At 44.0% G+C, this 23,349-nt stretch overlaps 1 protein-coding gene across 4 annotated transcripts in view; it reads left to right on the top strand.

Annotated features, from left to right (window-relative positions):
• Window positions 1–598: 598 nt before the first annotated feature.
• iqsec3b (IQ motif and Sec7 domain ArfGEF 3b) overlaps window positions 599–23,349 on the top strand; it is a 25,874-nt gene continuing 3,123 nt past the window's right edge. For 2 of the 4 annotated variants that reach the window (XM_031860895.1, XM_031860904.1), the window contains exons 1-14: window positions 599–1,411; window positions 5,708–5,782; window positions 9,250–9,367; window positions 10,406–10,801; window positions 11,393–12,111; window positions 12,795–12,956; window positions 14,769–14,891; window positions 18,343–18,509; window positions 20,027–20,166; window positions 20,321–20,452; window positions 20,582–20,681; window positions 21,491–21,649; window positions 21,744–21,836; window positions 22,579–22,625. In XM_031860895.1, coding sequence (XP_031716755.1) covers window positions 894–1,411; window positions 5,708–5,782; window positions 9,250–9,367; window positions 10,406–10,801; window positions 11,393–12,111; window positions 12,795–12,956; window positions 14,769–14,891; window positions 18,343–18,509; window positions 20,027–20,166; window positions 20,321–20,452; window positions 20,582–20,681; window positions 21,491–21,649; window positions 21,744–21,836; window positions 22,579–22,625 — 2,949 coding nt within the window. In that variant the 5' untranslated portion in view covers window positions 599–893. The remainder of the gene's footprint in view (window positions 1,412–5,707; window positions 5,783–9,249; window positions 9,368–10,405; window positions 10,802–11,392; window positions 12,112–12,794; window positions 12,957–14,768; window positions 14,892–18,342; window positions 18,510–20,026; window positions 20,167–20,320; window positions 20,453–20,581; window positions 20,682–21,490; window positions 21,650–21,743; window positions 21,837–22,578; window positions 22,626–23,349) is intronic. The other 2 variants (XM_031860921.1, XM_031860912.1) reach the window with 1 other exon arrangement.

Genomic DNA, 23,349 nt, shown 5'->3' with positions numbered 1-23,349 from the left:
ATTGCTGGTCGACGATTCTTCTCTTAATTTATTAAATCATCAGTTTCTTTATTTTTGCTTAACTGCAGCCAAAACAAAATCCTTACCACAAGATGGATACCCCCACACATGCCTACTGTTATTTATTAATCAATGCATATCTTTCTTCCATAATGTATTAGTCTTAGTACTGTCAATTGCATCTGTAAACAAATATAAAAGAGAAACATTAAATGCCATCAAAACAGCCGCTGATCTGGTGATATCCATTGTGTAAAATATATATATGTACTAATATGTGGATGGGCAAGTATAATTTGGCATCTATGTGCAACATTATGATATGCCTTGACTCCTCCCCCCCCCCTCTCTCTCTTTCTTTTACATGCAAGCTATAATTTGTGCATGTTTTACCTTATTGTGAGGATGGCGTGGAAAATTAATTGAAAAAGTTGGTCACAAAAAAAATGCACCTTCCGATTTTATGTGCAGTAGCCTTCACCAGGAACAGGAGAGTGGCTCAGATGTTGAGCTTCCTTGACCAGCCTGTAGGGTGCGTGCTTGCTCTGTAGCGTTCTCGTGCATGTGCGTAATGACGCATCCGTCTGCCAGCGCCTCTTCTCCCCTCCTCCCTCCTGTCACATCTGGATCTGGCTCCTCTCATCAGCACCACTCAGTGCAGTGGGAGAGAGAAAAAGAGAGAGATCGAGGGAGGGAGGGAAACGACCGGAGAAGCGGTGGCTAGCTCGGTCGGTGCAGCTTCATCCACAGCTGAGCAGAATCAAGGAGAGGAGAGCGGAAGGACATCTCACCTTCTCACCCGCACTCACGGATATTTTGCATCTCCTCTGTCCTCCATCCGTCAGTCCAGCTTCTGTTTTCTTCTGCTTCTCTTCCCTCCTTCTGTCTTGGGTATGATGATGAGCTCCAGCCTACTGGAAAATCCGGTGCAGGCGATTCTGTACCTGCGGGAGCTTACCACCATCGTCCAGAACCAGCAGAGTCTTATCCAGACCCAGCGTTCACGGATAGAGGAGCTGGACCGGCGGGTGGACGAGCTCATCGGCGAGAACAGGCACCTGCGGGACGTCAGGGTACAACAGCAGCATCCTTACCATCACCACTATCACCACCACCCCGACCCCAGCTGCTTTCATCAACACCACCACCCTCAGGACCCTCAGCTTATTACCAGTGAGGGGTCTCTGCCAGACCACGCGCCAGCACAAGCCGAGGTTACTCCGAAGGTCCCGCCGTCGCCTCCCCAACCTATGGACCCGGGGGACATGCAGCTGGTCCCGGCTGACCTATCCACGGTTTCCCCGATTGACAGTGACCCAGAAAACTGCGGAAGTTTCCAAAGCTGCCGCTCTTTAGTTCCGATGACCCCCACAACCCTTTGTCGATCCCTGGCCCTGTCAAGGCAATCGGAGTGAGTAGAGAATATTGCTGTTTGTATTTGTGTGTGTCTGTCCTAAAATAGTCCAATTGAGATAATAGGCTGTGGCAGGCTATTCAGAAAGTTATGGTATTTATATATATTTAAAAACCTCCTGCATCTACTACAGTTTCGACCTATAGCATAAATCAATTTCCTTAGCCTGTCTTGTATCCCTCAGTTTTTTGAGTAGCATCCTTCTAAAACTGTATAATTTCCAGCGTGCATGCGCGCATTTGCGTGTAGGCTACTGCAGATTGAGAGGCGTTTAATTAGGCTAATGAAGAAGGAGCTTGCACATTTTCAAATTTCAGTTGTATGTGAAGGAGGACACGTACAAGGGCTCTGCCAGAAGAGAAAGGGGTGGATTATTTAAATGAGAAGCTGGATCACGAATACTGAATCATTACGTAACAAACAGCTGTAGTAGGCCTATGCATGTGTGCGTGTGTGGGCGCGTGTGTGTGTGTGCTGGAAACATCGGCTCTGCACAACGGTCACTGTCAGCTTGACACAGGAGCAGCCTCACTTGCGATGATGAGACACCGCGAGTCGCTGTCCACGGCGCTGCTGGTTTCTCTATTAATTACTGCACGGGATCTGTGAACTCTCACGGGACCTCTGGGTCTCTGATGTTGCTGTGTTAGATGAGGCACACGTGCACACACACACACACACACACACACCAGCACCCCCTCTGCTTGGCACCAGAGCCTCATAGTACATCAGCACATCACCTAATGAGAGAAAATCCATATTTCTCTCTTTTTCTCGATCTGTGTGCGCGCGTGTATGTTCAGTTCATAAGTTGTTTCCCAGCAGGAGTCCTGATTGGTCTCTCTGGGACTCCACCCCCACTGATGGGAGCAACTCAGAACAGAGGAGGAGTTGAGAGGAGAAGAAGAGTGCAGAAGGCGATACATGCAGATGAAAAAAAAACAGTTGTTGATATTGATCCTACAGTGAATGATTCACCTGCTGCCACACATTACATTACCTGCTCTTGAGGTGTGTGCTTGCGTGTGCCTGTTGCTCTCTCTTTGCCTGGAACCTGAGTTGTACTCTCTAGAGAGCTTACCCTGCTGCAACTTTGTTACTATTTGACAGGAATCAGTGTAACACCACTGGTTCTTATTTTAAATTAGTTTATGGGGAGGAAATTAATTGTTATTACAAAAGCTGGAGGGAGAACACAGCAGAGCCATCCACCAGTTGATCCGGCAGCAGAGTGGGGGAGTGGTTTATAAAATAGCCTTCTTTTTCCTGCAGTTGCTGATTGTGTGTCCTTGAATGCAACCTTGCATCTTCACCTGCCCATTGATTTTAAGACCAGTAGGTTAACACCTAATTTGTAATTTTGCTTGCAAGTGAGGGGGAGCTCAGGCTTTCACTTGCATTTAGAGGATTCACCTTCCTGTCATTGCCTCCTGCATCCTCTCTGCAGCTGACTGGAGATCAGATCTGTCCTCTTCTTTTCCTGTTGCCAGTGACTTATGTGTCTCAGCATGTTTATATGTTACAAACCTTGTGTTTGTGTATGGGGGGAAGGTATGTCTGTGTAGATGCATGTGTGGGTGCACACTTTCTTTTACACATCGTACATTTAACTGTATATATTTATCTGAATTGTTGTTTAACTCTATAGAGAGACTAGTTTTCTTTGACCTGCAGATAAATCACTTGTGGGCTGCATATGGTTGGCTGTGAGTGTGTTTGTGTGCATTGCATTATTGTCATCTTTGTCAGTGCACGTGTTTGAGTTCTACGGGTCGAGAGACAGGATCCTCTCCTCCACTCATTCTCTGTCTCTCTCCAGCTGAGCTTCCTATCTGCCCCACTTAGCCCATGGAGCGAACAGTAATCAGCCATTCTCAGGAGAGAGAAAGGCAGAAGAGAGCTAGAAAGAGAGAGGGATGCATGTTCAGTCGTTGTCTTTGATGGAGCCCTTGAGGTGTCTAGAGGAAGGAGCTTGACAGGAGGCTGACATTGGAGTAGACCAGTGAAAGGGAAGGAGGTAGGGAGGGGGGTAAGAGAATAGGACAGGGAGGGGTTTCAGTACACAGAGAGCGAGACAGGTACAAGAAGAGACAGAACCAGAGATGATATAAAGGGTGCATTTGGGGTAGCTGTCTCCTCAGTTTATCTATCTTGCTGGCGGACAAATAGATATGTTGGACAACAGGACACGCTGGGGCATCCTGTGGCACAGGGGAAGGTGCACACAATGTACTGGCAACGTTCTGACTCCAAATGGAGCTGATCTTGTTTCATGTCAACCCTCCTCTTCCTTACACTCTCTACTGGATGCTGGCGGATGAAAAAGCATTGCGTTTAAAGTACTCTTACAAAGCAGGACAGAGGAGAGGGATGGTGTGAGGGAGGATGGGGCTCAGAGAGAGAGAGAGAGAGAGAGAGAGAGAGAACATGGCCTTACAGCAGGAGGCATGTACTGTTGAAATATTCACCTGTTCTCTTTGTAAGCTGTGTTGGAGGCGTACGACCGTTATGTGTGTGTCTCGTTCAGACAGATGGACGGACCCGTTGAGTGTGTGTGTTTGTGTGTACGCGTGTGTGCGTGTGTTTGTGTGTACGCATGTGTGCGTGTGTGCGAGCGCTCAGGGACCCAAGCAGCCTGGCCTCTTCCTCAGGGCTGAACTGTTTCATATCAGGCTGGCAAAATAATTCAGCTGTTATACTGATGGTGAACAAGAATTGGCTCTGCAAGTTCATTGCTTTTACATTTTGATAAAACAGTTTTTTGTTTGATCTCCCTTCTCTGTCAAGTGCGTATCAGATAACACTTTGACCCCCGTTTGATCCCCAAAACCTACAACGCAGAGGAGGTGAACTCCTGCACATTTATACTCATAGATTTATAGGTTAAATTAGTTTGTACCTATATTATAGAGAGGATATTATTAAAGAAATGCATTAACTCAACAAATAGTTTAAATTACTTAAATGAATTATTCTCATACAAGAGAAATCTTTATGCGGATCAAAAGACTAAAAAGTAAAATTGAAAAAGTAACTGAGTAATAAAATGTGGTTTTTAAAGATTTCTGAAACCCCTGTGAGCCCGTAAAAGAAGGCAAAAGCTTGAGAGAAGTGCTGTAAATTTCGCAAGAATAATGAATCGATATATAATAATAAATTAAGTCCAAAAAGGCAGGTACTGCACTCAAGACCTCACTTGGGAAAAAGGAGGCTCTCAAAGTTCTAAGACCAGGATCAAGAGCCAGAGCAGCAGTGCTGCTAAAAGGAGAACAGATGATTCAAGGATGTACAGTATGTTTTTATGTGTGTCTGTATGTGCGGCGTGAGAGCCGTTGCACAGATGGAACAGTATTATTCATAGAAAACCAACTGTGAGGAGTGTTGATCAGAGGTGTATTTTTTTTAAAACATCAGCTTCCCTTTAAGTCTGTGGAAGTTGCTGTGAAAAAGCAGCTTTTTATAGCTTGGACTGTCACCCCGAGCCTCGCACAGACTCTGACTGCCTGTCACTGTGGGTCTGTGTCGCGAGCAATATGCTGAGCTGAGCTCAGGTCAGAAGACAGAAGAAGAGAAAATTCACTGTCAACTGAATGCTTTCAGCTCATTGTGAACTGACCCAATGTGACCCACACTCACACCCACACCTCCTAAACAAAAGATATGCTAAATGCTTTGCTTTTTTTAAAATTCAGGAATATTCTTATTTTCATTTCCCTGGTGGTGGAAGGTGATGACGTGTCTTGTTTTCTTTCTTTCTTTTTTTTCACTCTAAATTGCTCCAGATAAGAGAACCAGCAAGATGCTTAAAATATGAATGTAAATGCAAAATGTATGAGGGCGAAATGAGAGAGGGGAACTTAAGAAGAGACAGTGCAGGAAACAGAGCTGGAGTAACCATCTGTCCAGATTGGGAATTCTGCTAAATCACTACAGATCTTATTAATTGGATGGGAGGAGGCATAGACAAGCACATCCGGATACACAAACATATACTCACACTCAATCTAAGCGTCCTCAGCCTTGAATTGACATACATAGGGTATTTACCACAGGACCAGTGCCAAAGTGTAAACAGAACCCATGGAAATAATCCAGAAGAGTATAAAGGGAGCTTTTTCAGTGTCTTTTGGGATGTTGGACTAAGAATGAACATAAGGAGGAATATGGAAACAAGGCAAACATCCAGCAACAGCCAATAATAACCGAATGACATGCTGTCCTTCCAATTCTGTCTGCTTATCCTCTTTCCTCCCCCCTTTGCTTACCTATCCTCCTCTCTCGTCTGCCCTTCAGGAGCGAGAACGTGCTGCATCAGTTTTGCTGCCCCGCCCCTGAACGTCCAGAGGCTGCCACCACTGGCTCATCCAGGTAAGACCGAGTCACACGCCAATCACACAGACACTTTTAGGCCACTATTTGTCTCTTCAGGTTTTGCTCCAACAGTATGCTCTTTCAACCATTGAAAACTCCCTGTCTCTGTATACAGAGACATGTACTGCATGTACATGTGTGTCATCTAACTGAGTAATGTTCACACCCAGGCTTTTAATCTTGCTCGTTAGTATGTGCACAGAAGTGTATGCAAGTGTGAATTGGGGTATTTATGGACGTGTGACGCCTGGAGTTACAGTGAGAGAGTTAAATGCTCTGTAACAAACCTATAGATCTTACAGCCGCAAGGGTGATTCACATATAGGGGGAGAGAGAGAGAGAGAGACAGAGAGACGGGGGGGGGGGGGGGGGGGGGGGGTTTGTTGTATATGTTCATATTTGTTTTGTGTGCGTGGTGTGTGCGTGTGTGTGTGTGTGTGAAGGCATGCCGTTTCACTTGGTGATGGTTGGATGAGCAAAGCTCAGCTGTAAAACGCTCGAAAGCTGATTTTGTCATGTTTCTCAATGATTGACTGAATTGAATGTTTTGCCCCCCTCCTCTGGAATTTCTCCCATGGTTAAATCCTGTGTACTTCTAAATCCAGTTTTTCCCAGTAATGTCTACTTATTCTGTCTCTTCATCTGCTGTTATATCTTCCACCTTGTGTTGTTTGTTTCAGTATGCATCACTACTCGTTATTTATCTGTCTGTTTATTTCGGTCTCATCCGTCCTTATCGAGTCTCTCTCTCACTCTGTTTTTAGTAATATCACCATCTGTCTGTCTGGAATCCCTCTCTTTTCTCTGATTTGATGACTTAACTATCATCATCTACACCCACATACTCCTGATTGGATGAGCTAATGGCACAGCAGCAGTGGACACCCTCCTGAGATGATGAGATGTAGACGAGCCCTAGCTCATTATTATCATCACATGAAGTCGTGTGTGCCTGGTGGCTGCAAACTCGCACCACCTCTTCACCCTAACTGTCATCCACTGAATCCATCAGAGCACGCAAACCTCCCAAGAGATGTCACGAGATCCGCCTCTAGTCTAACCTGCCGTGCCTTTTCTCTCCTGTGTGTGTGTGTGTGTGTGTGTGTGTGTGTGTGTGTGTGTGTGTTTCTTGCCTGGCTGTACAGGACTATAAATCTCTGAAGGACCTTGAGAGATGCGATTTGACAGATGTTCATTTATCTTCCATTATGACGTCACACATGCAGTCAGAGTGGGAGTGTGTGCTTAGTTTGCTTGTTGCTGCTATGTATGTGAGCATGTGTGTGTGTGTGTGTGTGTGTGTGTGTGTGTGTGTGTGTGCGTGTGTGTGTGAAAGAGAGAGAGAGAGAGAGAGAGAGAGAGAGAGAGTATAGCTGCCATATCATTATGGAGGCTTTTGCTGTCCAGATGCATTAATAGCTCAACTCTTGCTTTAAAATCCTCTAATGTATTCTAATGTACTCTAATGTATTCTGATGCTGGGGCATGGCAGCGTTTTAATAGAGTTTTTGATAGAGACAGCCTTCAGCATGCACACACCAACATAGTGTCTCTGTCTATATCTTTCGCTCTCTTTCTGTTTCTATCTCAGCCACCGGTTCCACTCTCTTCCCCTTTTTTCCTCTCTCTTTTTTTTCTCTAACTTTATCTCATTTAAAGATATGACCAAGCTTCTCTGGCCCTATCTCTGACTTTTGGCAGGGGAACGCAGAATATTTGCTTTAACAGCAGTCAAAGAAAACAAAGAAGAGCTTTAGTGATAAGCTCATTATTTAACCATGAGCAGGCCTTTTAGTCTCCCCAGTTGTGTCTAGCACTATAGTCCCTTTCGTGTAAAAATTATAACGGTAAGCATTATCTGGGTGGAAGAAAGATTGCACAAGCAGACAACATCCTGCACACTCACACTCATAATTGCACACCGTTATAAAACCTCTTAGGGTATGATCATACTCTATGCTTGCATCAGGCCAGTTTGGCTGTATAAAAAGTGCTGAATGGCAGTGTTTTGTATCTTTTCGAGGTGGTTTGATGCCAGAGATGTTGGCCACAAGACACCTTATTTTCTCCAAGTTTTACCAAAATGAACGGAGCTTAAGTTGTCCTCAACAAACCTTGGGTAAAAAGGAACATTTTCTGCTTTGTCATGGCAGTAATTTGCTTAGGTATAAGCCTTACATGCTTTCACGAAATTTTGACAATGCTGTCGTGAAAAAGAAAATGTCTGCATCTGTGGACAGGACTTGGGATTAAGAAGAGGGTGGGACGCACTGAGAGACAGCCTCTATGTCGACTCTGTTGAGTTCTGAGTCAGATTCAGGCTGAATTCAAATGTATCTTTGTTTTGCTTTCGCTTCCAACTGCTGATATATTGTGTAAATGATTGTTTATGAGTTAAATCTGTTTGGCAGAAAAAATAGGAGAATAAATCAGTCATATTTGACTTTGGGGATATGATTGTCTTGCATTTCTTCCAGTGTTTTTTTAATCTCTTATATTGCTGTCACTTGACTTGATTATGCTACTGTAACCCTTTCAGCAGCACATAGAAAACTATATAACTTTCGTTATATAAATGAAAAATAGTAATCTTGTTTCTATGTAGGAGACTCAGAAAGTTATACTTTTCATCACAACTTCCTCTGAAATTTTCATCCAAAGTATGTCATTGCCATGGAAACACATCCGCTTCTGGAGTCTCGTACACAAAATCCGTTCTGATTTCCGTGAAAAACGTTGTTAGTGCGCTGATTATATTTGCATTTGCCAAGAGTGCAGCGCACCATTTTGGCGTTGTGAAGCTGACGATGTCTAACATAGATCTCTGTGACATCAAAGCATTGCTCTATAAATTAAGCTTGTTGGGAGAGTGTGATGCACTCAAGTGGTTCAGTCTCAAGATGGACCTATATGTTCAGCCAAGAAGATCACACAAGTAGAAAACAAATTTCTGCCACACATAACAATGTTTATTTTTACTCCAAAATGTGTTTAGTTTCCTTGTGAAATACTACACAGTTTCACCTCCTCAGACAAACCTCAAAAAATGAATTGATTTATTATTTAAGTGAAGTTAAGTCTTTGACTGAACTGCTCATAATTTATAGACATGCAACCTGTGACGAGGAGTCACAAGCAGAAAAGGGTTGGAAATAGTAAAATAGTGAAGGAGGTGATGATTTTGGTCTCAGAACTCATAATAAAGATATTTTATTCCTGGTCTTATGTCCAGAATTTTACTCCTGCAACCTGCATTGGAGCCACAAATCTGACCAAACAGCACTTGACACATAAACCTCACCTTCACCCCAAGCCACCTCAGCCACACATCACTCTGCGCCTGCCGCTTCCCTCATGAAGCTCCTCAAACACTGCTTAGCTAATGACCTGCCGCTGCAACGACGGCAGAGATCTGAAGGTCAGCAGGGAGGACTAATAGCTTTCTGTTCTTATTTCCGTGGCAGTGGACAGATGCTGAGCCTGGAGGATGGAACATCCTCTGGTGGTGGACAGGAAGTGGAGGGGACCAAAAGAGAGGGGCCGAGCGAGTACGAGATCAGCCTTGAGAATAAGAACAAACAGGTATTTTCTTTTCTTCAAGTGTGTGTGTATCTGACCCGTAAGCACAAGTGATTGTGACTCCTACTACCTGCTTTAACGCGAGGATGTGTGTGAAGGATGATCATTTCACTTTGCGAGACAAAGAAGATTACCATTCCGATCTATTTCTGGCTGTTGTGTTGTTGACATTAAAAAAACAAAAAAACACCAGCAATTCAACTGTCACAGCGACAGCGACGCGAAATATGCTAGGTTGTCATGGTAACAGCTGATAACTGCTTCTGGCGGCTGGAGATGTCTTTATTTCTCATACCAAATTGCTGAAGGGTCTGCTGTTGCTACTGCTGCTGCTGCTGTGCGAGTGTGTGTGTGTGTGTCTCTGTATGTGCATGTGTGCACATGCACATTTTGTGGACATGCTTGTGTGGGCAGACACACACACGCACACACAGACACTGGCACATGTGTGGCTGTCCTCCTTTTTCTCCCTCTCTGTCTCTTCTTCCCTCGCCTCTGACTCCCCCTCCTTCGTCTCACTTTTGCTGGAAATATAGGAAAAAAATTCTGGAAGAAGCTGAGATTTTGGGCTGAGCTGCTCTGCCAACAAACGGAACAGAAATAGGCTTGTGCGGGTGTTTACTTTTCTATTCATTTTCTCAAAATCACCTTTGTCACAGCCCATCCATCCTCCTTCCCATGGCCCTTCAGCCATTATTAGCAGCTGAATGATGATAGATGATGTTTACTTTGGCTCTGAGGCCATAAACCCTCAGAGGCTTTAAAAGAGTGGACAGATAAGTAAGAAGGATACTTCTAAGAAGAGAGGTGTGAGTGTGTTGACTCGTGACTCAGGCAATGCTCAAATTCGTTTGATCTTTTGTAGACATGGGCACAAAATGGCATCATGATATTTGCCTGCTGGTGGATGAATACATATTTGTCAGTGGCGGCTGTGTGCTTTGCAATGAGTCCTGCATGTGTCTTCAGTGAGTTTCACAACCTTGTAAACATGATTGATATTTAAACTCAATACCCCTAACTCTCTCCTCCTATCCCCAGATAGATGAGTTGGAGCAGAAATATGGAGGCCATCTCATAGCGAGGCGGGCAGCCCGTCGTATCCAGACGGCCTTCCGTCAGTACCAGCTCAGCAAAAACTTCCAGAAGATCCGTAACTCTCTGTCGGAGAGCAAGTTGCCCCGCCGGATCTCCTTGCGCCATCCGAGCCCTTCAGGCCGAAACAGAAACGCAGCCCAGAGACACAGTTACAGTCTGCATCCTGGAGGAGGACAGATTCCCTTACGCTCCAAAACTCCTCCTCCTCCCCCGTGTCGCTCCACCTCTCTGCCCCCTTCTCCTGCGTCTGCTCCAGCAGCTGGCCCCCCTCCTGCCCAAGCCCCACCTCAACCCCCTGGACAAACACTGACACAGCTGGAAGACTGCTTCTCTGAACAGGTTGGTGTTTTTTTTTTCATGATACAGCTTCCAACAGTGGAATTATGTAGGGATGCAGAATGATCCAAAGAAAATAAATCAATAAATAAGCTTTCATTATAGTTTGTCAGCCAAGCAGGCTGGCATGATTGCATTAGGAATGTCAAATGTCAGTCATTTGGCCCACGATTGTGGTCCAGGCTGAACTATCTCAACAAAAAAAGTTTGCTATCCTTACTACATACCGCGGGAAGATCAACAGAGAACCCTTCAACTATTTGATGGATTGCCATGAAATTGTGTTCAGACATTCATGTTGCCCAGAGGGTCGATCTTTGGTGGTCCCTTGACGTTTTGTTGAGGGCCAATGTCAGGTCATAATTTAAATTTGTCCAATCCTACCGCCCCAAGACTCAGCAGTTTGACCCGGCCTTATATCTACATGTATGTGCTTAGACTGCACTACATTCACTGGACCCAATGGCTTGATAGGTAGTTTCATCTAAATCTGTCTATGAATGGTCTTCTCGGTAGCCAACTATCACCGTTTACTTTTACTAGTTTTACAAATAGTCACAAATTATACATTTTTTTCTATGATCATATTTGCAGCTTCATTCCTTGGCCCAGTCAATTGATGATGCCCTTCATGGTTGGAGCTTGTCGGAAGGTGGAGACGGGAAGGGGCTACTGATGGACCCCGGGGCCCTTCGTGCAGCTGCTGAGAGTGCTTGTCTGCCCCGCAGTGCCAGCTCGCTGCTCATGGCCTTCAGGGATGTCACTGTTCATATCGACAGCAATAGCTCCTACACCATCTCTACCGCCACCACCACAACCACCACCTCCTTGGGCAATGCGGGCGGGGGAGAGTCGGGCAGCAGGACGACTTCTGTGAGTGGAATGGCTGGAGGTGGAGATTGCCAGTTAGCAGAGGAGCCAGAGTTTCCTGCACCTCCACCCAGTGAGGAGCTGGAAATGGCTGATCCAGGATCCAGGAGGGGCTCAGCATTGCCAGCTCTAGGAGGAGGAGGAATGGAGGGGGAGTGCGGCTCAGACAGACTGGGGTCCACATCCACTTCTACCTCCACCTCTATCTCCACCTCGGCCCAGTCTAACCAGCAACCTGCTCAGATTTACACCCAGTACCAGCAGTACCACTACACTCATCCTCAGCAGATCCCTGGGGGGCCGAGCCCAGAGGCCCTGCAGGCCCTGGTCGTCTCTCTGCCCAGGGACCGCTGCCAGGATCCAGCCTCCTGCCGCTCGCCAACTCTATCCACAGACACACACCGCAAACGCCTCTACCGTATAGGACTCAACCTCTTCAATGTGTGAGTAGGCCGGCAACACGCACACACTGACACAAAATATTGTGTGTGAAATATTTCTGCACCCTCTGGCTCAGGGTTCAAAGTACACTTATTTCTGTTTGTGTATAACAAATTTCCAAAAGCCCTGCAAAACTGCTCTAAGCAGCTGCTCATTAGTGTTTGTGATTGTTGGGAGGAGCTGCGTGTTCAGTGCCATCTTGTGACGTCAACGAAAAAACAAGAGTTAGAGATGAGGGCGAGGGACGAAGAGAGAAAGAGAGAGATAGGGCAAATGTGGTTGAAGAGGAGAGGCAGTCAAGGAGGTCATGGACAATGTGAGAGCCTCTCAGTTTCTAAAAATAGAGCCCACGGTTGGCCTGCACTTATTATTAGTTAATACAAATGAAAGTAAATTAACTCATATGCATCAGTGACAGTGGGTCTGATCCAGAAGTCCAGAGCAGCTCTTGCGCTTGACTGCATCCTTCTTTTCCCTCTTTCTCTTTCTGCTTCCTCTTACACACACGCACACACACATGCAGACACACACACACACACACACATACACTTGTATGCTGTGTTACACATTTTCTTTATCACTCAGGCCCACTCACCTATCTGCTTGAACGCACAAATACATTGCACACACGCTGTTTAACTCTTTATACTATCTGCTTTTTTTGCTGCTGGCTATCTGCGGTTAGGAACCCAGAGAGAGGCACCCACTTCCTGATCACGCGTGGTTTCGTCCCGGACACAGCCATTGGAGTGGCTCACTTCCTGCTGCAGAGGAAGGGCCTGAGCAGACAGATGATTGGAGAGTTCTTGGGGAACAGCAAACTGCAATTCAACAGAGATGTCCTTGAGTGAGTCGTGATTATGTATTCACGTACACATCACACACAGACACATACGTGATTGGGTTTTATGTAATGAGTCCTGTCATCAAATTCAAATCCCGTTGAACTCCCTATTGCATCTATTCAGGTTTTATAAAATAATCTTAACTCTTTCAACTGTATCTCATGGACTTCTGGACTTCACACGCCCACTTCATTCAAACTCCACACTTCTAGTTTGAAACGCAGGATTTCTATTATGATTTCATATTTTCCAAGCCCACGCCGAGATTATTCTCTCAGACTTTAGAAAGCTCCTCCAGAGCCACAGAAGTCCTTATACAAGCCAGTGGTAGTCCTCATTACAATTAAACTGATCTTAAAGTGTAAAATTGGTGGAGTGCTGCTTTATTAAGAACCAATTTTGAGTTGTCAGGTTGTGACACCCTGTAGTTTATCATGAAGACCCCTCTGCTGTTCTCTATTTGACCACTTACCTTACAAAAGAGCTGCTTAGCATCTGGACCAAAATCAATTTATTTAACAGATTTGATTGATTTTTGTACCTTTATCTATTATTTATTAACATGTGTAGTTCTTGTATAATTAATTACTTTTTTTCAAAGTCGGAAACTTAATATGCTTCCTAACTAAATGACGCCCCGTACTTGACATAACAATCTCAACTCAAGGTCCATTTATAGCTGTTCTAGAGGTTTCCACCGCATGACATGGTCCTCATTAGCAAGTTGACTTTGCTTCATTACCATTATTTTAGAGATGTTCAAACTTTAAATTATTCTGAGCACCTCTAGGACTTCTCATCCATGACTTGATCAAATTTCCTTCAGGACCTTGGAAACAGCAATTCAGATAAAAATCCCACCCCAAGGTCCATTTGATAGCAGTTATGGAGCTTTCAACTGTATCTAAGTCTGTACCAGAGTCATAAATGATCTTGAATGGATGTTTTGTATGTTGCTCTTTACCACTAAAAAAAGAGAGGACATAAAAGATTAAATATGAGACTTTGACTCTGACTTTAATGGATTCAGGTATTCTAAAATATCTAAAATAGAACTAGCTGTTGGAACCTAACCAGATATAAACACACACACCTACACACACACGCACACACACACACACACACACACACACACACACACACACACACACACTCACTTGTCATGCAGCACTTGCATGCATAAATGCAACACATCCATGAAAACATGCTTTTACTTAATGCCTTCACACTCACCCTTTTTGAATCCAACCAGTGTAGACACAGATCCACGATAGAGAGGCTTTTTGCTGAGGTTGTTGCAGAGACTGTAGAAATAGGTCACTGCACTGAACGCACACACACAAGCGCACACCCTAGCTTTCTTTCTCTCAGACACATAGACACACATACATGGACACAAACACGCATGTACACGTAAATGCACACGCACTTCTTCCATTGCTTCAGCCAGCCCTCAGCCTTTCATGTACCTCTCTCTTGCCCCCTTGCTCTTTGCATTTCATTATTTCGCCCTCTCATCTCTTTCTTTCCTTCCCTCTTATCTCCCACTGTCATCAGACCCAGTCTTCCCTATTGATGTTTGCACAAAGTGTGTGCATGTGCAAACGTGTTGTCTCTATGTGCGTCTTCCAGGTCAGTGGTTCTGTAATGGAGGTATGACTGTAAGAGGAAGATTTGCCATCAGCACTTGGTTAACCATAGTTTGATGCACACGCACACACTTGCACACACTCGCTCCCTCACCTTCTCATTACAGTGACACACTGCAACTAAACTAAATCTCTCTCTCTTTTCTCTCTGTCCGTCCCTAATAGCTGTGTTGTGGATGAGATGGATTTCTCAGGCATGGAGCTCGACGAAGCCCTCAGAAAGTTCCAGGCTCACGTTCGTGTTCAGGGAGAAGCACAGAAAGTGGAGAGACTCATCGAAGCCTTTAGGTGAGACTGTCAACTCGCTTACAACCAGGCCGCGCTGACTAATGGGCTCTGGCTTCGTTTTTTTAACACAGTTCAGCACAACAACAGTCCATCATATGACTTAGCGGGGATGGTAAGGGCACTCTGAACCTTTTGAAATGAATAGAACTTTTGCCTTTGGCCACTTATGCAACAAATGTAACCAAGCTCATTTATTTTACAATAAAATAGAAAAGTGCTTTCTGATCTCATCTCGCAGCCTTGGGGTAACACACGTATCCAGAATGGCATACTAATAGGGCGACTGTGTAGTGTTTAACTAGTTCTGCCAGCTCACTGTGGCAGGCTCTGATGAAACCAAAGCCGTGTATCATTAAAAAATTACACTGATTGCCTGTAACCTTGTAACCTTTGACCAGTGTTTGATTGTCAGCCAATCATAGCTGTGATCTGACCTGCAGGCAATCAGTGAAACAAAAATACATGCTCTATTTCACAACTTTCTCCCCTGGATGGCGCTTTCTAGCCAAATCTTCAGGTTCTCTAGGCTCCCTTTGTGCCTTTTAGTGGACTGTCCAGCTTTACCGATAACAAACTCCTGGACAGAAAGAGGTTTTTATGATGAAATTTTACCTTCTGACTGAAAGGTCTTTGAGGCAAGAACAGACAGAAGTGACCAGACAAATAGAAGCTGCAATTGTCTTCTTATCCTCTGGCTGACACTGCCCTTGAAATGTCCTGGTAATATCCAACAATTGCTCCCAAGACTAAAAATGCAATAAAAATGGCCATCATTGTTTTCTGTTTCAGAGTAATTGGTTGCAATGTTGTATACATTTAATCTCCCTTTGCTGATGTGCTGCTCTTTGCCTGAGGATTATCAGCAATGTCACCACCATGAGTTGAGCCACTGCCCCTTTAAACTCACCAACCAAGATGTCCTTCTGAATTGCACTAAGTTGCTTGTATAATTCAAAGTTACCTTAGAAAATGACTGCATGTTAATTGTCTTTCAACACATTTCTGCATCCACGATGTGTGGACTTTGTCTGAGCTGCTGACTTTGAGTTTGTATTTTTGTGGTTTGCTAACTTTTTATGTTTGCATTATTTTATTATTGTTATTATCATTTTGATGAACAAAAGCCAAAGCCAACCATTTATTAGCCCTTTTCTCAGTACTTCCCAACTGGCTTTCCCTATCTGTGGCACTTGGCCCCAAGGCCATTGGTTCCTACTGAATACTTAAACCTTTAAGATTAAGAGTCTACAGTCAGGACAGTTTTTGAGGAAATTTGAATTTTCTGATTATGGTACTATATGAAAAGTCAAAGGATCACCAAAGTTATTAACTTCATCCTGAGGGGGACATGAATGCCTGAACAATTCAGTAGTAAAGACATTTCAACCTCGACAAAATGGGGGACTCAGATCAACATTGCCATTGCAAGAGACACTGGCTAGCATGGCAAACATTCATTGTTTCATTTTTTTTTTAAATAGTAAATAGAAATAATAAACAAAATAGCATTTATGTTAAGGAGTATTTTCAGCTGCGGATTAATACTAATTTTGTGCTCTAGTGAGTATTTATAGCAGCAAGACGGATTATGTGGGATTGACTCAGTCAGTGCAAATGTGTGGCTAATTAATGCGTTTTAGGTATAGCAGGCTGTAGATTATAAGCAATACTTGTTTGAAGGATTTGTTGGTTTTGGTCTACGGTAAAACATAGATCATCAGCCCTATCTATTAAGGAAAATGGGTTCTTACTACAGGCACAAAGTGGTGAGTGGAGAGAGGAAAAGGAGCAGTCATGACACATCCCCTATCTGCTTCTAAATTTGAGGGCCAATCAGAACACCCACCGAGGTCATCAGTTAATCACAACTCACTCAATCATACGTGCCAAGCCCCTGGGTGCAGATTACAAATTCATCAGCAATCTGAGACCACACTCTGTAGCAGGGAGCTGTGAGTATAGGTCAGAAAAGAGCGGGCTTTTATCAGGACAGCCAGACATCCGATGCCATGTCTGTTATGTAACAGTTATTATGTCATCTGTTTGAAGCGCGTTGTACTCTTGTCGTGAGTAGTTCTTTTATACGAAGCGGTATTTGTGCCAGCTGGCGTGCAACATTCATGTGCAGATATAAAGATAAGAGATCAGGAGCTAGTGTTTAAATAAACTGGTTACGTAAGACGGAGATCCCTGCTTGAAAATGTGTGAATGAAGCACAAACAAACACACATGCAGGCCTAACCACAGCTTTATTTATTCACTCGAACTGTTTGCTCACTTATGCACTACACATCCATACGCATGGCCATTAGGTATCACATACACACTCACACAGTAGATCTTGCTTTGCTTTCAGTCTTTGATGAATTTGCTGCAGAATTACATCAAGATGGCAAATCAGGACGCTCGTTTCTGCATCTGTGTGTGTCTATGTACAGTATGTGCATATGTAGCAGTGTTTGTGCCAAGCAAGATCTATTCTCCCTCAAACACCCACTGAACTGGGCTGCAGTCAATTGATACCCTATGAGTACTCTGGTCTCAGATCTTGTTTGGGGTCGGGGAAAAGGCTTTCTGGTTGCAGGTCTCAGAAGTGGCCTCTCGCTTGCATATGCTCTGACAAGTACATAGTTCTCTGGAACAGAGCAGCCCTCTCCATGTCTGTATCCTGCCTGGCTGCAGAGATAAAAGTCTCCCACCACTGAAATGGCCCACTGTGTAAGTGTAAGTGACAGTAAGAAAGATAGGGAGGGAGCTGTGGGGGAAGAAGGGCTTGCAAGTGAGAGTTTGTGAAGCTTGTGGGCAGGGATGGAGCAAAGGAAGTCCAAATATGGCATCTCTGGCTCCAATGCAGACTGAGCAGTGTTACCTTACCTAGGGCAGTGCCATTTTGTCAAATGACTCCTGTCTCCTGTCCGTCTCATGTTCTCATGGTAGAGTGCTCCTCACGTCTGAATAGAAGTTACAGTCAGTCAGTCTGTCATTGAGTATGTTGAGATATGGGCCTTAAAATCAGTCTGAATACGTCCATCTCACAGCAGGAATAAGCAACTTTTCATAGCCACTGCTTTTTATAATCCTATCAATTTGCACTGAACTCTCTTAACGATGCACTCCTTGATTTTGTTAGCTTGGGCTGAGGGGACATTTTGGGATTAGGGGCTGCAGTTGGGCACAATAACAAAGTCAAGGAGATCATCATTGAGTTTTGAAACATTGGCTCTGTGAGCCTGAATATACAGGGGTGTTAGGACATGTTGCTAATATTCAGTATGCCCTCATTGATTATAAATGGGCTTGACAAAATATTAGAAACACCTCTTAGTATTAAGCAATACAATTTAATAGCATATTAGATCATATAAATATTAAAAGCTTCACGAAGGTGTAATTGATAGAGAAGTGTCCCACTAAAGATATATAACTTTGATGTCCTATTTCCCCTCCACAGCCAGAGGTACTGTATGTGTAATCCTGATGTGGTGCAGCAGTTTCACAACCCAGACACCATCTTCATCCTGGCCTTTGCTGTGGTCCTCCTCAACACTGACATGTACTCACCGAACATCAAACCCCAGCGCAAAATGGGCCTTGATGACTTCATACGCAACCTAAGAGGTTAGTGTGTCGAAATACTTGTATGAGCATGTTTGACAGAGAAAAAAATCATCTCAGGGAGTGTGAACTGAACCTGTAGACAGAGGTGATAAAATGACTGGCAGACATGTTTCAACATTTATGGCAAGTTTATAAGCAGAGAGTTTAACATGGGTTATATATAGTAACCACACATGCACATTTCAAACCTTTTACTGCAAATCATGTGGAGAAATATGCCAGAATGAAAAGGAGGACAAAAAAGAGAGCAGATGGCAGGGGAAGTCAACGTTTTACAACAAGCACTCTCTTATCAACCTTACCATCAGTCGTTTGAGTGACAGCCTCTTGAAGTGAAGTAAATTACTCAAAGAGGCGGCGGGTGCTTGCCTCCGCTAGCTACCATCAAGAAAACCATCAGCTGTGCAGGAGGAGATTCCTGATATCCTTAACTCAGAGCTCTGCTCCAGAGACTCTGGCATTGACCCATTTAATTGAGGCTCACTTAGCATTAGATTTTCACGATATGAGCTTGGGTTTCTAGAGGCATCTCATCACCTGAGGCTCTAAACAAGGTCTCCGTCCAGTAGCTGAACAGATACATACATTTACTTAAACCAGAACTTAAAGAAGAGAAGTTTAGCTTTTATTTGTACCTTCAGTTAATGGAAAAAAAAAACATAAAATCAATTGAAATGTCTTTTTTCATATGATATCGTACAACTCAGTTTTAATTTGTGAGCTGAAAAGGTTTCTCCTTCAAAATGTAGTGAGGATGTCTGTGTGCTGCTCCACAGCGATATTATATCAACTACCAGGACACAATGACAGCACACATACTGGGATAAAAGCACATTTTCTCAGCCGCAAAACCCTCAATGAAAAACAACTAATTACATCTTTTGAAAAAAAAGATTTGAGCCCACACAGTCAGTTTCATCCCTATCAACTTCGACTGTGGCTGCTACTAATCTTCCCATCCGCACAGTGAACATTTATAATCAACATCTGTGAATAATAAAAACATTCATAAGATAAATGTTAATTGAATGTTTATTTTAATAGTTTTGGCATCGCTTCGGTCATAGTATAAATGGCGCTATTGATAAAAAGTGCCATTGCTTTAAATTAAAATATTTGTGCAAAATAAATTAATAACAAATACCAAGTATACTATATCAGACCAAAACCAGCATATTTTAAATCATAATTTTCACTAATATGGACAAAACAGCATGAAGGCAAGTCAGCATGAAAACAGTAATTTATTGATGGTCCCTAAATCAACCCCCAGCTGTTAACGCCAAAGGGTGGGCAGGTGATTTAAAACAGCTTCTAAAATCAACGTGGCTGTCTGAGGTCAAGGAGCCGTTGTTTTCTGAATCCGTTACCGTTATCACTGTAAACTGCATGTGCCGCGCGAAAATGTAATGCTTGACAGACATAACAACAGTAACGAAGAGCGGCGGGAGGCTTACAGAGTACTTCTAACTTTGATACTGACCACTGCTACTTTTTCTGGACTATTGTTCCCTCAGGTGTGGATGATGGAGCTGACATCCCCAGAGAGATGGTGGCAGGCATTTATGAGAGGATCCAACAAAGAGAGCTCCGCTCCAACGAAGACCACGTCTCCTATGTGAGCCGTGTGGAGCAGTCCATCCTGGGCCTCAAAACTGTGAGTAATATTTGTCTTTGTGTGCAAGTCTTTACTATTAGTATTTCTCATTTCGGCGAGCTGTTTGTACTGTCGCCTTTTCTCTTGTGTCATGTATTATTTCACAGCAGTCCGTTTGTACTATCTGTCTTTTCCATCTCTTTGGCCTCTGTAGATCCTCGCTGTGCCCCACAGACGTCTGGTGTGCTGCTGTCGTCTGTTTGAGGTACCCGACGCCAACAAGTCTCATAAACAGAAACTGTCCCAGCTCCAGAGAGAGGTCTTCCTCTTCAATGACCTGCTGCTGGTGAGGAACCTCTATTCAGTGACTCGCTACTATACTGTATGCAACTGAAACCACATTTCTTGCTATTTCATACATAATAAGACATAATGTTGATTCCGCCATGTTGTGTGTCATGTGTCCCTACTGTAGATCCTGAAGCTGTGTCCCAAGAAGAAAAGCTCGGCCTCCTACACCTTCTGTAAAGCTATGGGTCTTCTGGGGATGCAGTTTCACCTCTTCAGCAATGAATGTGAGATACTATTTTACTCTGCTGCAGTTTGTTCTCAGTACAGTTCCACCCTAGTGCTGGAAAAAGGCTGAGCTAACTGTCAGGTTTTGGTGTAGCCAGCGGATCTCCGTGCCAAGACTTCCTTTTCTGTCCGCGGCTCATTGTTTACAGTCCGATTAGCAACTTGAGATGTGAGACTGGAGTTGGAGTAACGGAGAAACGATGTGTGCAACACGATTGTTTTACAAGTAGCCAGTTTAAAAGCTAATTTTAAACCAATAAAAATCTGCATGTGAATGCAGAATCTGTTTATAGCGATAACCATAAATGTATCTGTCACAGCTCAGCACTTTTTAAAACCAGAGCCTGTTCAGAACAAAAGGTTGAATGAAATTAATCTTTGCACATATTTACTATACATAACAAGTGAGGGATTGCCGCCACACAGCTCTCAACATGGCGACATCTGAACCGGTGGCTAGCAGCTAATGGTGCAGACAACGGCAACAGTGCTTACAGAGCTAACTGTGTTAATCTGGGGGAGGAACCGGAGGGTGGGATGCCGGGGGTCGGGACAGTGTCATCAGCGGTTATGGTTAAAGAACTGAAAATGTAATGGGCCCCACAAATGTGGGGAACCTTGTAGATTGTAAGTTACATGAAAATGTATGTTTTTTTTCACTTCCCTGTCCAGGTTTATGATGTAGGTCACTGTATAGAGGTGGCACTGTAAGACTGTATTCAATCCTGCATCCTTTCTTTTTACAATCAAAGTTATGGTGAAGGCGCTTTCTTTTTCTCTTTGACATATTGATGGGGTTTGTCGTCAGACTACGCCCATGGCATCACGATGCTGAGCCCGTTTACCTCGGAGAAGAAGCAGCTGGTGAGTTTCTGCTCCCCGAGTGGAGAAGAACTCAGGAAGTTTGCAGAGGAGCTCAGAGAGGCTATAACAGAGGTCAACGAGATGGAGCAGATACACATCCAGTGTAAGTGAAGCACACACACCTCAACATATTCAAATGAAAACAAACACACACTTCGAGTATATGGCTGGTTTCAATCTCTTTTCTTGTGTTATAGGGGAATTGGAGAGGCAACAAGGCATCCAGCCACACAGCATACACACCAATGGCGGGCAAGTGGACACACACACAGGACACGGCTCTCCCTCAGGTGCTAGTTTTGCTCGTGCAGCATAAAATGCACAACACTGCATACATAACTCATAACAATGCATACATTACTCAAGGCAATGTAGAAAATAGGACAACTTCATGGAAGACGGTTTCATGAAAAAGCCCACCATGCTGAAAAAGAAATTGAGAGAAGGAGTGGATGATGATCGGAGGGCATAAAGTTTATGTAATTGTCACATTTTTATTAATAAAATGGTAGTTAGTTCCAGCAAAACCTTAAATTGTAGATCTTGCATTTCTCTTTGCGGACAGAATTTTTTCGTATGGATTAAATTGACAAGCTACATGTTAATTAGTGAGCTTCAGAGGTGCTGGTAGGTGGATTTTGCAGCCTCTGGACAGAGCTAGGCCAGCTGTTTAAGCTAAGATGCTGGCTCCAGCTCTATATTTACCAGACAAACATTAGAGAGGTATTGATGTTCTCGTTTCACTCTCCCCAAGAAAGCAAATAACTGTATTTCCCAAACTCTTCCTTGAAACAAACCTTTAGCTTTAGAGATGTTTCCTCCACTTTGGACAGAACCAGGCGCTAGCTCCATGAGAGCGGTGTCAATCTTATCATCTCACTCTCAGAAATAAACCAAATAAGTATATTCCCAAAATGCTGAACTTAAACAAATGAGTCCCCTGCGTGAAGAACTATTTCTCTGTTTATAACATTCTGAATATGAAGCTTAAATCTGCCTGTTGACTTACAAATAGACCTGTTATTCCCACAGGCCAACAGAATGTGTACGATAAAACCGGCAACAACAACACAGTAGAGGTAAGTGCAAAAGCCATTCCTGCCTCCCTCAGGTAAGTGCCTGCTTCCCCTGCTCTGTGGGTGTGGTTTTGTGTTTGAGTGAGTGTGTGAGTGTCTGTGTGCGCGGTTAGATAGGGACTGTGCCTCACCCAGAAAAGAAAGTTTGCTTTATGCTTCGCTTTTAAAAGAGCTCCGCCTGAGGCACATCCCCACTATGCAGCCAAGGATACAAAGGCCGCTGAGAGTCTGCTGTAGTGGCGCTACAAACAGTCTCTTTCTGTGCCTCATGAGTGGATCAGCAGCCACTCTGCTTGCTATACAGCATCCCATCTTTCATCAGCTGCTGCTTGCCAGCCTTACTGTATAAGCCTTTGCGAGCCACCATAAGCCTGGCTGGCTCCTAGAATACCATCTACAAAGCCAGATAAGCTTGATACTGTTATCAGTTAGTGGAGTGTGTGTGGGTGGGTGTGTGTCTGTAAAACCAGCCCTTCCTTTAACTAAGCGTAGTGATAAAGGCTGTTTTCCTCTTTTATTCCTTTGCCATTCTTTCCTGTCTCTCCGGCCTCTCAGTCAGTCCTTTAGAGTTGTAAATAAGTGTGTTAGGGAGACACCCCGCCCTCGGTGTCACCTCTCTCCTCTCCTGACACTCCCTTTGACTTCAAGCTTCTCATTCTGCCATGCATTGACCATGTTCTCACACACACACACACACACACACACACACACACACACACACACACAC

This window comes from Anarrhichthys ocellatus, unplaced genomic scaffold (genome assembly GCF_004355925.1).
Source record: "Anarrhichthys ocellatus isolate YVR2014 unplaced genomic scaffold, GSC_Weel_1.0 scaffold2, whole genome shotgun sequence".
In the NCBI taxonomy this organism is placed as follows: Eukaryota; Metazoa; Chordata; class Actinopteri; order Perciformes; family Anarhichadidae; genus Anarrhichthys; species Anarrhichthys ocellatus.
This window is presented reverse-complemented; position numbering and strand designations above follow the sequence as displayed.